At 48.3% G+C, this 15,311-nt stretch overlaps 1 protein-coding gene across 2 annotated transcripts in view; it reads right to left on the bottom strand.

The window, feature by feature from the left end:
• Window positions 1-15,311, bottom strand: part of mdh1b (malate dehydrogenase 1B, NAD (soluble)) — a 73,899-nt gene that overhangs the window by 35,528 nt on the left and 23,060 nt on the right. For both annotated transcript variants that reach the window (XM_072482583.1, XM_072482593.1), the window contains one exon: window positions 6,114-6,613. In XM_072482583.1, the coding sequence (XP_072338684.1) occupies window positions 6,114-6,613 (500 nt within the window). The remainder of the gene's footprint in view (window positions 1-6,113; window positions 6,614-15,311) is intronic.

The following is a 15,311-nucleotide window of genomic DNA, read 5'->3' as shown; positions in this document are numbered from 1 at the left end:
AGATAGGGAAGGAAGGAGCAGCACAGTCTGCTATCTTGTCAGGCCTACTAGTAAAGTAAAGTCGCCATACTCCCAGATGACACTAGACTGCTTTCCCCTTTGAGGGGGAGAGCTGACTGGTGGTGATTTAACCTAAGGATCACTACGCCTCAGATAGGGGGCAAGATTAAGAAAGCGAGGCCTTCATGAATAACCTCAGCCAGTACAAGAATTGAACCCTTGCTGTTGGCTTTGCATCACAAACCAGCTGTCCAGCCAACTAAGCTAAACAGAGCTCTGAAGAAATGTCATAACAGACCCGAAAAGTTAACCTTATTTCTCTCCCACAGATGCTGCCTGACCTGCTGAGCCTTTCCAGCATTTTCAGTTTTTATTACAAATGCGATGCAGATGGAGAAACTTGGGGACTAGAGGCCTTAATTGAAGGGGAGTGTCATAGAGGTCTACAACACACAAAAGGCCTATTACGTCGGCACCTGTCAAAAACAACCACCTAACTATTCTAATCCTATCTTCCAGCGCTTGACACATCGCCTTGTATGCCTTGGTATTGCAAGTGCACAACACCTAATTATTAAATGTTATGAGGGTCTTTGCCGCCACCACCTTTTCAAACAGTGAGTTCCAGACTCCACCACCCTCTGGGAGAGAAAGTTTTTCCTTACATCCCCTCTAAACTTCCTGCCACTTACCTTAAATCTATGTCCCCCTGGTCAATCATCCCTCCACCAAGGGGAAAAGTTTCTTCCTGTATAATCTATCTATGCCTTCATAATTTTATACATCTCAAACATATCCCCCTCAGTCTCCTCTGCTCCAAAGAAAACAACCCCAGTCTATCCAATCTGTCAAATGAAGATAGAGAAGCTGAGGAAGGAAAAAGTGAGAGATGGACCATATGAAGACAAGGGATGACAGGAGAAAAAATGTTTAATGCAGCAAGTGGTTAGGGTCAGGAATGCACTATCTGGAGGCAGGTTCAATCGGGGCATTCCAAAGGGAATCTGATTGTTATCTGAAAGGGAAGAATGTGCAGGCTAATGGCGAGAAGGCAGGGGAGTGTCACAAAGTGAATTGCTCCATTGGAGAGCTGAACCAGACACGACAGATCGAGTGGTCTATTTCTGTGTTGTCACAATTTTGTCATTCTATAAAAAGCAAGAAGTTCCCAGGATTGGGAAACAAGACAGCGGAGGCATTGAATTATGTGGGATGTGAAATGTCAGCTTCCCAATAGCAGGATGAAAGTTCGAAAGTAAGTAGGTGGCAGGTTAAAGGTGAATCATGATTCCTGACTGTAAGCAGGGGGAACCTATTTTGTAATGTATTAACATGTAATTTATACTCATTAAAACACATGGTCATCAGATTAAATTGCACCTTTGCTATGAAGTCAGCGGGCATCGAGAAACATGAATTAAAGGTGGTGTGTCGTAGGCATGGTTGTCTTCCTGGTGGCTTTGGAGTGAGTTGGAGTTGCTTTTCTCCTATGGGGAACTTGATTGGACAAGGGGAGAGGAGGTTGAGCTGTTGCATTGAGCTTGGTTGGTAGCTTTTTTGTATTCGTTCATGAGACATGGGCATCGCAGGCTGTGTCAGCATTTATTGCCCATCCCTAATTGCCCTTGAGGGGGCAGTTAAGAGTCAACCACATTGCTCCGCATCTTTGGGGGCCGAGCCCCAACATTGAGGGGCTAGGCCGACACCGGAAGGATTTCCGCCCCGCCAGCTGGCGGAAACGGCATTTGTTGCCCCGCCAGCTGGCGCGGAAATGACATCCCCGGGCGGCGTATGCGCGGGTGTGTCAGCGGCCGCTGACAGTTTCCCGCGCATGCGCAGTGGGGAGAGTCTCTTCCGCCTCCGCCATGGTGGAGACCGTGGCGGAGGCGGAAGGGAAAGAGTGCCCCCACGGCACAGGCCTGCCCGCGGATCGGTGGGCCCCGATCGCGGGCCAGGCCATCTTGGGGGCACCCCGCGGGGCCAAATCGCCCCGCGACCCCCCCCAGGACCCCGGAGCCCGCCCGCGCCGCCTTGTCCCGCCGGTAAATACCTACTTTAATTTACGCCGGCAGGACAGGCAATTTCTCGGCGGGACTTCGGCTCATCCGGGCCGGAGAATTGAGCGGGGGGGCTCGCCAACCGGCGCGGCCCGATTCCCGCCCCCGCCCAATCTCCGGTACCGGAGACTTCGGCAACCGGCGGGGGCAGGATTCACGGCGGCCAACGGCCATTCTCCGACCCGCTGGGGGGTCAGAGAATGACGCCCCAGAAGTGGATAAAGTATTCCAAATGTGACCTAACCAACGTTCTATATAACTGTAACATAATTTGCGAACTTTTATACTCGATGCCCGTCCGATGAAGGCAAGCATGCAATATGCTTTCTTTACCACCATTTCCACTTGTGTTGCCACTTTTACGGATCTGTGGACCTGCACGCTCAGATCACTTTGTGTGTCTATGCTCCTGATGGTTCTGCCATTTACTTTATAGCTCCCACCTGAATTGGTTCTACCAAAATACATCACCTTGCAGTTGTCCGGGTTAAATTCCATTTCTCTGCCCAATTCTGCAGCCTATCTATATCCTCCTGTATTCTCTGACAATCTTCATCACTATCCGCAACTCCAGCAATCTTAGTATCAGCTGCAAACTTGCTAATCTTGCATTATGTTCTGCATTGTGTTTGAACATTATTGTAAATTATGACTGCCAATTCTTTCTGGCCTAACCAACACATTCTGTGTCATAAAAAAACAACCATAAAGACATGACAATCAGATCATGCTTGACCATTCAATTTACATCATCTGCATTATTAAAAAACGTAGGAAGATAGGAGAACAAGAGATTTTGGATAGAGATTGCTTACACAGGGAACTATGGAGCTAATACAGTATGTTCCTGCACAACAATAGTAAGGTGTATCTTGGGGTGGCATGTGGCGCAGTGGTTGGCACTGGGACTGCGGCGCTGAGGACCCGGGTTCGAATCACGGCCCTGGATCACTGTCCGTGTGGAGTTTGCACATTCTCCCCATGTCTGCGTGGGTTTCACCCCCACAACCCATAGATGTGCAGGTTAGGTGGATTGGCCACGCTAAATTGTCCCTTAATTGGAAAATAAAAAAAAAATAATTGGGTAGTAAGGTGTATCTTAGTCTTAGTCCCTGACTATCGAGTCCCCAATTACTAATGCTCTGCTCCTCTCCCCCCTTCCCTTCTGAGCAACAGGGACAGACTCCGTGCCAGAGGCCCGTACCCCATGGCTTACCCCTGGTAAGTCGTCCCCCCCACAAGTATCCAAAGCGGTATACTTGTTTCTCAGGGGAACGACCGCAGGGGATCCCTGCACTGACTGCTTCTTCCCAGTCCCTCTTACAGTTACCCATCTATCTCCAATCTTTGGTGTAACTAATTCCCTGAAGCTGCTATCTATGACCCCCTCTGCCTCCCAAATGAACCGAAGTTCTTCCAGCTCCAGCTCCAGTTCCCTAACTCGGTCTTGGAGGAGCTGGAGATGGCAGCACTTCCTGCAGGTAAAATCAGCAGGGACACTAACGGCATCCCTCACCTCAAACATCCTGCAGGAGGAACATTGCACTCCCTTCCCTGCCATCCCTCTAACTTTCAACCAAGATCTGGCTAACAACTAAATAAATTTAAAAAAAAAAATAATAATAATAATAATACAATATTATATTATATTATCATATTATAAAATCATATTAGGGAATTAGAATTGCGCAGTAGCAAAGATAACAAGGTTTAGGAGTATTTTCTATGACACATAACAGAAAGTTGTCAACCTGTCTACAGGGGAATTTTAGTCATTTGAAAGGTTCTATGGGTCACAGAACCTCAATTTCCCAAGAAGGGCCCAACCTGTTTGTGTCAGGAACCTGCACTGCCCGTTTAAAGTAGAGATGAGGAGGAATTCCTTCTCAAAGGGTTATTAGTCTTTAGAATTCTCTTCCACAGAGAGTGGTGGAGACTCGATCATTCAATGCATTTATGCTGAATTCAACAGAGTTTCACTGAACAAGGGTCATGTGGGACAGGAAGGAAAGAGGAGTTAATGCCACAATCAGATCAGCCATGACTACCTCCAGGCCAGAGTGGTGGGCTCAAGACGAGAAGTGAGCAGGTGGAAAGGAAACAATGGAGAGGCCTGACTCACCCATACATAATGGCTGGGGAGCTGCGGTGGGGGAGGGGGCCGCAGCAAGGCCAGGGTGGGGTCTCTATCAGCAGGCCCCCACTGGCACACCCACCTTCTAATGCTGTGCCGCTCAATCAGCACTGTTGGCCTTTGTATGAAGGATAGCTGCCTCCACGCCCCCTCCCTCAGTGCCTGCAAGAAAACAAGCCAGGATTGGTTTTCATGCTTTCCACATGCAGACTACCTTGCCTGCTGTTGATTGGCATTATTTGCCCACTTAAGGGCATCAATTGGCAGCAGGGCAGAAAGGTTGTCCACGAGTTTTCCTATCTTGGATTGAATTGGAGTCGAGGCAGGAAGCCGGTGGGTCCCCACTCAGCAACCACTCCCCTGATTAAATGCACACGCTGCTGCCAAATTTGCCTTGGCAGAGATCATTAAATTCTGCCGATAATGCTGGTTTACTGGAATGCTGGAATTAACAATCTGTTCCATATTATGCAACAATGTACATGACTGTAATGCTCCAAAATCCGTTACATTGAGGAAGAATGTTTGACAAATGTGACTAATGCCCCAAGGGTTGGCTGATTTGATAGTTCATAGAATCTCTACAGTGCAGGAGGCCATTTGGCCCACCAAGTCTGCACCTATCCTCTGAAGGAGCACCCTATCCAGGCCCCCTCTAACCTATTGGACACTTAAGGGCAACTTAACATGGCCAATACACCTAACATGGAGGCTTTTGAGAGAGTACAGAAAACATTTACCAGAATGTTGCCTAGTATGGATATTGCCTGTGAGGAGAGATTGAATAAACTGGGATTGTTCTCCCTAGAAAGACGGAGGCTGAGGGGCGACGTGATAGACGTTTATGAAATTATGAGGGGTATAGATAGCGTTAACACCTTTTTTCCCAGGGCGGAAATGACAATTACAAGGGGGCACAAGTTCAAGGTGAGGGGATAGGTTCAGTGAAGATGTACGGGGGAAGTCTTTTACACAGAGGGTGGTGCAGGCCTGGAGTGCACTGTCAAATGAGGTGGTTGAGGCAGATACGTTAGCGACCTTCCCCCCCACTACAAATAGGTGTCTACTTATTTGTTAAAAATAATATTGCTAAATGTACAGAGTTGTTGTTGAGCTAGTGCACAATATCATACCAGTCTTTTTTTTTTAATTGATTTTTTTTCTCTTCTCTTATATATATATATATATATATATATATATATCTTATTCTGTGTACATAACTGTAAATATACTTTGTTCAAAAACTCAATAAAAAACATTTATTAAAAAATTGACTTATCTGGATAGGCACATGAACAGACGGGGTATAGAAGGATACAGGCGGTTGGTCAAGATAGGACACGTGATCGGCGCAAGCTTGGAGGGCTGAAGGGCCTGTTCCTGTGCTGAACTATTCTTTGTAACTAATGGTTCAAGCCATTGAATCACCTACCCCTGAAAGAGATGGCACGATTACAAGTGGCAGCTGGAACAACAGACGTTTATACATTTGCCATTTGGCCCACCAAGTCTGCACCTATCCTCTGAAGGAGCACCCTATCCAGGCCCCCTCTAACCTTTTGGACACTTAAGGGCAACTTAACATGGCCAATACACCTAACTTGTACATCTTTGAACTGTGGGAGGAAACCAGAGCACCCAGAGGAAACCCATGCAAACATGGGGAGAACGTGTAAACTCCATACACACAGTTGGTTGGAATCAAATCTGGGTCCCTGGCACTGGAAAGCAGCAGGACTAACCACTGTGCCACCGTGCCACCCTCCAGTTGACAAGTTCCAGAGACATGAATGCCTATTAATATTGCAGGAGTCTTTAACTATTTACATTGACTAATGGTGTGTTGTCAGCCATGGATACATCTGTAGAGTCAAGAATCTGTATAGTTTTGAAAGTGACAACGAAGAGTAAAATTTACTCACCTTGTGCATTTACGTTCAACCGCTGAGCTAGCAGTGCTTTGACTTCTCCTTCCAACTGAGTTGGTACTGCTATAAAATTACAATGATCAATGGAATATGCATTTTGCATGAGCAAGTATGTTTTCAAATTCAAGATGTAATCGCCAGCCACAATCACACGGGCATTAGATTTTGCAAAGGTGTCAATCATAATGGCAAGCTTTTGGTAGAAACTGACCATTTCTTTGTAACAGTCTTCAATTGATTGATCCTTCACTGGCACAAAATCATCGAGAACAATGATGATCTCGGCATCCATGAAGGCCTTCCTCAGGGTATTCTGCACTGTTACTTTCCGGAGCAGCGGCAAAGCCATATCTTCAATCTGACATTGGAAACCTTCAAGTACGCCTAAGGGGGCATCATTTTGCAGCAGGTGTAAGCTGACCTCTTTTGCTTGACCAAACACCTCTCCGTTTACCAAGGTAGGGATCAGATTAGCACATGCAGTGCTCAATGCTCTAAAATATGAAGCAAATCATGTAAGTGAACAAGTATGTGGTCCTCCACTTCCCACAGATTATTTCCAGTAATTTGAATTCCTCTAAAAGCAAGAGACTCACATGAACAGTTGTGGAAGTAAACATGAGTGGAACCAATAGTGTGAGAACTATGCAATGAGATTGCATGCATCCTTTGCCTAGCAAGTTCCTTAAGTTACACAGTCATGTGACATACACTATTTATACAAAGTATTAAGAAATATCGCCACTTTTGCTGGAAAAATATTTTTCCTAATTGTGATATATTGCAGTCTCTGGGTGCCAAGTTTCTATGCTCAGCTTCCTTTTCAATGATGAAAGCCCATTGTTGGGTGGACTTTAGATCACGTTGGGTATCGGTTTGACTCTGAGGTTAGTTAATCTCAAATTGGGAACAATGCAAATGCCTTCAATGTTCTCAGGCTGGGAATTAATTTTTTTACACAGACAAAATTTAGTATTGTTTTAATGTATTTTATTACAAACATGGATGAAAACAGGTTACAGCAAATAAACATCCCGGGAAACAAACTTCCTAGCAGTCAACTATACAGTCTGTCCAGATTGTTTCCTTTTTTCACCTCCCTCCCCCCCCGCCAAACCCCCCGTGACGAACAGCTCCTCAAACACAGTCACAACCATCCCCCACCTTTTCTCAAACCCTCCTGCAGAGCCCCTTAACTCATATTTTATCTTCTCTAACCGCATGTCACCCAACCAAGTAAAATTCACCGCCGTGCTATCAGAAAGGTGAAGGTCACAACATCAGTCTTCCTCCTCTCCATGAGCTCCGGCTTCTCTGAAACCCCAAATATCGCCACCAAAGGATCCAGATCCCACTCCTCCTCCACTATCCTGGCTAAGACCATGGACACTCCCGCCCAGAATCTTCCCAATTTTTCGCAACCCCAAAACATGTGCGCGTGGTTCGCTGGCCCCTGCCCACAACTCTCACACTCATCTGCTACCTCCTCATGCTCGCCCGAATCATATGCACCCTGTGCATCATCTTAAACTGTATCAGGCTCATCCTTGCACAAGAGGAGGTCCCGTTAACCCTACGCAATGCCTCACTCCATACTCCCCAATTGATCTCCCCTCCAAACTCTGCTTCCCATTTCTCCTTGATCTTCACCACCTGCTCGCCTCCTTGCTACCCCAGCCACTTGTATATATCCCCAATTCTTCCCTCCCCTTCCACATCCGGAAGCAACAGTCGCTCCAGCAGGGTGTATGTCGGCAACCCAGGGAACCCCCTCCAAACCTTTCACGCAAAGTCTCTAAACTGCAGATACCTGAACTCACTCCCCCTCAGCAACTCTATCCTCTCCCTTAGCTCCTCCAGACTGACAAACCCTTCCTCCAAATATAGATCCCTCACGTTGACCAGCCCCACTTCCCTCCACCTCCTGTATACACTATCAATCCCGCCCGGCTCAAACCCGTGATTCTCGCACAGCGGCGTTAACACCGACATCCCTTCCACCCTAAAATGCCTCATCAACTGATTCTATATCTTCACCGTGAACTGCACCACTGGGCTCCCTGAATACCTACTCAGAGCCATTGGCAACGCTGCCGTCACCATAGCCCTCAAACTAGACCCCTTACAAGATTCCTCTTCCATCCTAACCCACCTTCTCCTTCCCACCATCACTGCACCTTGTCGACATTCACCGCCCAATAATAATGAAGCAAGTTTGGCAACGCCAACCCCCCTGCTACCTCTGCCTCTGTAGCAGGGTCCTCCCCACCCTCGGCACCTTTCCTGCAAATTTAGAGTTACATAGGCCAGAATTAGAGGTTTGATGGCAGCAGGGTTCTCTGGTTCTGCCCACAGCGCATCCCTGCTCACGGGTTTGCCAGCAGCGTTAATAGGAATTCCCATTGATAGCGGAGGGAGCAGAGAATCTCGCCGCCAGTGAACGGCCTGCCAAGAAACACGTGGCTTGGAGGCCGGAGAATCCCGCCCATAGACTACAGCAAAGGGAGTGACCATTTGTCCCAATCAGATTGTTCCAAATTTTTATACTCCACATAATCTACCCCACACTCTACTTCATCAAACCCTATTGGTTTATCCTTCTAGTCTATTCTCCTTCATGTGTTTAACTAACTTCCCCATAAATCTGTCCACACAATTCATCTCAACTACAACTTGCAACATTGTGGCCACTCTCTGGGTTAAAGAAGTCTGGCCCGAATTCCTTACTGAATTTACAAGGGTAGTTTTAAGGGATTTATGTTTGTATTAGTAAACATTAGAAATAAGTATAATTTTAAGTGTGCTTAATTTAATGTTTCTGGGCCTGGAAGGGTAAAAGTTAGATTCATGAAGGATAATGGTATTTTGTATGTGAGGGGTTGGTTAAGTTCCAACTGTGCTTTCTATTGTGCTTAGAGAGGGAGTGAAGAATAAATAAACCAGCTGTGGTTGCCAATTTGGGCCTTGCAAGGTAGAAAAGCTTTTAAGTTTTAGTTTAGCTAATTCGATTGCAGTTGAATGTAGGAAATGAAAGAGAAGGTAGCTCTCACTGCTGTGCTAGAAACAGTTAGTTTGGAAGGCTAGAAAGGGATCATCTTACTCAGCTTTGCTACAAGAAAATTCATACCATGGAGTAATGGTTCAGAAAGCAAGTGCAGAAATATAAAGTCCAGCTAGTTAAGGAAACTAGAGAAATTAAGAGAATTGTACAAGAGGTGTGGGGTTAAGTGTACAGAGACCAAGACATGGTTCAGAAGAATTTAAGGATAAGTAAACAAGAGTTTTCAGAGTTGGACAATTGCAGTAAGCAGCGGTAGTACTGTTGCTTCCCAGTGCCAGGGTCCGAAGATCGAATCCCGCTTGGGTCACTGTCTGTGCGGAGTCTGCACCTTCTCCTTGTGCCTGCATGGGTTTCCTCCGGGTGCTCCGTTTTCCTCCCACAAATCCCAAAAGACGTGCTGTTAGGTAATTTGGACATTCTGAATTCTCCCTCTGTGTACCCGAACAGGCACCGGAATGTGTCGATTAGGGGCTTTTCACAGTAACTTAATCGCAGTGTTAATGTAAGCCTACTTGTGACACTAATAAAGATTATTATTATTAAATATCAGACAGACGAAAATTGTGATGACACTCATAGAATCTCTGCAGTGCAGAAGGCCATTTGGCCCATTGAGTCTGCATTGATCATCTGAAAGATCACCCAAGCTAGGCCCAATCCCCCATCTGATCCCTGTAACCCCACACGAGGGACAATTTAACATATCCAATACATCTAACCTGCACATGTTTGGACTGTGGCCACAATTCAGTAAGTTTTAAAGTGCTGGTGGACAAGGATAAGAGTGGTCCTAGGATGAATGTGCTGAATTGGGGGAAGGCTAATTATAACAATATTAGGCGGGAACTGAAGAACCTAGATTGGGGGCGGATGTTTGAGGGCAAATCAACATCTGACACGTGGGAGGCTTTCAAGTGTCAGTTGAAAGGAATTCAGGACCGGCATGTTCCTGTGAGGAAGAAGGATAAATACGGCAATTTTCGGGAACCTTGGATAACGAGAGATATTGTAGGCCTCGTCAAAAAGAAAAAGGAGGCATTTGTAGGGCTAAAAGGCTGGGAACAGACGAAGCCTGTGTGGAATATAAGGAAAGTAGGGAGGAACTTAAGCAAGGAGTCAGGAGGGCTAGGAGGGGGTCACAAAACATCATTGGCAAATAGGGTTAAGGAAAATCCCAAGGCTTTTTACACGTACATAAAAAGCAAGAGGGTAGCCAGGGAAAGGATTGGCCCACTGAAGGATAGGCAAGGGAATCTATGTGTGGAGCCAGAGGAAATGGGCGAGGTACTAAATGAATACTTTGCATCAGTATTCACCAAAGAGAAGAAATTGGTAGATGTTGAGTCTGGAGAAGGGTGTGTAGATAGCCTGGGTCACATTGAGATCCAGAAAGACGAGGTGTTGGGTGTCTTAAAAAATATTAAGGTAGATAAGTCCCCAGGGCCTGATGGGATCTACCCCAGAATACTGAAGGAGGCTGGAGAGGAAATTGCTGAGGCCTTGACAGAAATCTTTGGATCCTCACTGTCTTCAGGTGATGTCCCGGAGGACTGGAGAATAGCCAATGTTGTTCCTCTGTTTAAGAAGGGTAGCAAGGATAATCCAGGGAACTACAGGCCGGTGAGCCTTCAGTGGTAGGGAAATTACTGGAGAGAATTCTTCAAGACAGGATCTACTCCCATTTGGAAGCAAATGGACGTATTAGTGAGAGGCAGCATGGTTTTGTGAAGGGGAGGTCGTGTCTCACTAACTTGATAGAGTTTTTCGAGGAGGTCACAAAGATGATTGATGCAGGTAGGGCAGTGGATGTTGTCTATATGGACTTCAGTAAGGCCTTTGACAAGGTCCCTCATGGTAGACTAGTACAAAAGGTGAAGTCACACGGGATCAGGGGTGAGCTGGCAAGGTGGATACAGAACTGGCATGGTCATAGAAGGCAGAGAGTAGCAATGGAAGGATGCTTTTCTAATTGGAGGGCTGTGACCAGTGGTGTTCCACAGGGATCAGTGCTGGGACCGTTGCTGTTTGTAGTACATATAAATGATTTGGAGGAAAATGTAACTGGTCTGATTAGTAAGTTTGCAGACAACACAAAGGTTGGTGGAATTGCGGATAGCGATGAGGACTGTCAGAGGATACAGCAGGATTTAGATTGTTTGGAGACTTGGGCGGAGAGATGGCAGATGGAGTTTAATCCGGACAAATGTGAGGTAATGCATTTTGGAAGGTCTAATGCAGGTAAGGAATATACAGTGAATGGTCGAACCCTCAAGAGTATTGAAAGTCAAAGAGATCTAGGAGTACAGGTCCACAGGTCACTGAAAGGGGCAACACAGGTGGAGAAGGTAGTCAAGAAGGCATATGGTATGCTTGCCTTCATTGGCCGGGGCATTGAGTATAAGAATTGGCAAGTCATGTTGCAGCTGTATAGAACCTTAGTTAGGCCACACTTGGAGTACAGTGTTCAATTCTGGTCGCCACACTACCAGAAGGATGTGGAGGCTTTAGAGAGGGTGCAGAAGAGATTTACCAGAATGCTGGTATGGAGGGCATTAGCTATGAGGAGCGGTTGAATAAACTCGGTTTGTTCTCACTGGAACGAAGGAGGTTGAGGGGCGACCTGATAGAGGTCTACAAAATTATGAGGGGCATAGAGAGAGTGGATAGTCAGAGGCTTTTCCCCGGGGTAGAAGGGTCAATTACTAGGGGGCATAGGTTTAAGGTGAGAGGGGCAAGGTTTAGAGTAGATGTACGAGGCAAGTTTTTTTACACAGAGGGTAGTGGGTGCCTGGAACTCGCTACCGGAGGAGGTGGTGGAAGCAGGGACGATAGTGACATTTAAGGGGCATCTTGACAAATACATGAATAGGATGGGAATAGAGGGATACGGACCCAGGAAGTGTAGAAGATTGTAGGTTAGTCGGGCAGCATGGTCGGCACGGGCTTGGAGGGCCGAAGGGCCTGTTCCTGTGCTGTACATTTCTTTGTCCTTTGTTCTTTGTTGAAACCGGAGCACCTAGAGGAAACCCACACAGACACGGGAAAATGTGCAAACTCAACAAACAGTTTGCCAAGGTCAAAATCAAACCCAGGTCCCTGGCCCTGTGAGGCAGCAGTGCTAACCACCGTGCCGCCCGTTCTAAAAGATATATTACGCATAACCACCAGGAGCAACAAATCCCCCAACGCTGGCACAGTACAGAATAATCATCACTCCACACAATTATACAAAGAAGACCAGCAAGTAATCATAGTTAGTTTGAATTATACTCAATGTGGTCAGTGCCTCCCAACCGATTAACAGGGCGCAATTCTCCAGAAACAGTTCTAAGTGTGGTAGCGAGCGGGAACTGGCGCAGGCTTCCCGGCGCTCTGCCCAGCGAGATCGGGAACGCTGTTCAAAGTTAATTGAACCACTGAAAATGGCCCCACAGTCATCACACCACAAATTAAGGCTTGACAGCCAATTCGCTAGGACTGCGCTTGCCAGACCCCCAGCTAACAAGGTCAAGCATCACTTAAAAAGCACTTGCACAGCCAGCCCCACTCAGCTTGTAGCCATGGCGCTGAGAAGACTGGCCCCAGTATTTGGAGACACGAACGTGGGGAGGCTCCTGGATGCGGTCAAGGTAAAGAAGGATGTCCTGTACCCCAAAGGTCCTGGAGGGTTCGCCACAGGGCAGCCAGTGCCGATTGGGACGAAGTGGCAGCAGATGTCAGCTTGGGAAGCGTGACCAGGAGGACTGGCCTTCAGTGCCGCAAGAAGGTCAACAACCTACACCGGGCAGCACGGATGAGTTCACACCACGCATCCCCCGCCCCCAAGACTTTTCCACCCCCGAGACTTTCCCGCCACCAAGACTTTCCTGGCCCCAAGACCTTCACGCCCCACGCGAACATCCAGCCCCCCAACCCTCCATGCTGCCCCAATCCTCCGTTCACCACCCCCTCCCTTCAACACTGCACCCCAATCCTTCCTTCACCACCTCCCTCACCACTGTGAACCACATGTGCAGCTCACGATGCCCTCTGTGTCTCCGCAGGAGAAGCTCTCCTACAATCGCCAGGAGAGGGCACAGACCGGTGGAGCGGTGCCAGATATAAGAATCCTCAAAGTTTATATAGTTCTCCACCCAGGCAAATCGGGCATCCGTGGCCTATTTGATGCACTTGTGGGCTATGCCCTGTGAGATGCCACACAGGTCCCCGCTCGAGTCCTGGAATGATCTCGAGGTGTGGGGTTTCAGGGTTGCAGTGACCTGAACGGCCACGGAGAGCGAATGGCCTCCTCCATGTGGTGCCAAGTTCGCTAGGATATGACAAAGGTGTCACACCATCTCCTGGTTGAGACACAGCCTCCTGCTGTCCTTCATGTGTTCAAACGACCAGTGACGCCTGCACACCTGGGCTCTCGCGGCCTCTCCCTCTTGGTCCCTCCCTGGCCTGATGGGCGGCCGGGTCCTCAGGGTGTGGGGCAGGTCCCTGCACGTGGACCGCCGCCTCGAGCCACTGCAGACACTGCTGCTGCCACTGTCAATGGCATCTGGCCGCACGGCATACCAGCACCACCACTCGGGCCTGTTCTGCAGGGTCCAAAATACCATCCATAGCATTCACAATTTGTCAGGAATTGGGAGAGGGTGTTAGACTGGCCAATAGCAGTGGCTCCCATCCCGGTAGCCTCCATTCCCCCATCGATCCTCCCCCCTCCCCGCAATGCCCAGCCCACACACTCCCTGCCGCAGCAGACTTCCCTCAATGGACCCCGAACCTGTACCCAGACACCTGCACATAACATCACCTGGATCAGGCGCTGGTCCCCTCCCAGTTGCACTTACCCATCCTCTGGCCGTGAACATATCCCCAGAGCTGTGTCCTATCCCCTGGGTGTTCGGATGTTGGCCGCTGAATGTGTGGTGTTGCCTCCTGCAGTGTTCAGCAGACCCCCTCATTCCCCCTCCCATGGCCACCCACCCCTGCGGAGGATGTCTCCCGCCCCAGCGAGGTTGCGCCAGCCCCCATCCCCCGCCGAGCACTGGGGCAGCAAGCCCAGCACCCCCAGGCTCTTTGCCTGTGAGCAAAGATGGCTACTCACCTCCTCTGCTCCCCACAGAAGCCCTACTGCCAAGTTCACGTTTTTAAAAGGGAGTACTAATTAGCACCAGCGTGACCACTTGCTGGGGAGGCCGCTGAATGACAAGATGCAGTTGGACATCGGGTTGCTCCCGTTAATTGTATGGACATAGGGCTTAAGTGGTGATAATTAGTTTCTCACCACTCTACGGCATGATCCCAAATTTGCCCATGGGAGCAGGCCGGTTGCATCGTAAACTGTTTTGGCCTGGCGCGGATCTCGTTTACAGCCTCTCCCACTATTCACGGCCTCATTTCGCTCGAGCGAGAACACAATGAAGCCAGAGAATTGCACCCACAATGTCAGGATAAAACGGGAAGTACTACCGGGGAAGCATGGGATCTCAGGATAACAGGGACCAAGATACAGCCATGAGCACTCTGGCGCACACCCCTCACCACAAGAAAAGAAAAAGCTGCTCATCTCATTCGTAACCCCACTCAGCATCTCCTGAAAATCTACAGAATCCCTGTAGTGCAGAAAGAGGCCATTTGGCCCATCGAGTCTGCACTGACCCTCCAAAAGGGCACTCTACCTAGGCCCACACCCCCGCCCTATCCCCATAATCCTGTGCTTTGATCATAGCCAATCCAGCTAATCTGGGCATCTTTGGACTGTGGGAGGAAACCACACACACAGGGAGGGCGTGTAAACTCCACACAGTCACCCAAGGCTGGAATCGAACCCAGGTGCTTGGCGCTGTGAGGCAGCAGTGCTAACCACTGTGCTACTGTGCCGACAGGACTCCCGGCCCTTAAGGAACCTCCCAAGCATAAGGGGACAACAAGGTACCGACCACAGTACAAGACCTGGTCCAGGACAGCATGCCCTTGCAGGAGCCAGGGAATCAGAAAACCCACAGTCTGTCCGGACTCACAAGCCCAACCTCACCCCTCTCAGGCCTCATATGAGGCAGCGCACTATCCCCATCAACACTAGAAGAATCACACGGTCAAGTTTATTGGATAAGCATATGGATGATAATGGCATAGTGTAG

This window comes from Scyliorhinus torazame, chromosome 2, assembly GCF_047496885.1.
Source record: "Scyliorhinus torazame isolate Kashiwa2021f chromosome 2, sScyTor2.1, whole genome shotgun sequence".
Classification (NCBI taxonomy): Eukaryota; Metazoa; Chordata; class Chondrichthyes; order Carcharhiniformes; family Scyliorhinidae; genus Scyliorhinus; species Scyliorhinus torazame.
Note: the sequence above shows the minus strand (reverse complement) of the source record. Positions and strands in the feature narration are given on the sequence as shown.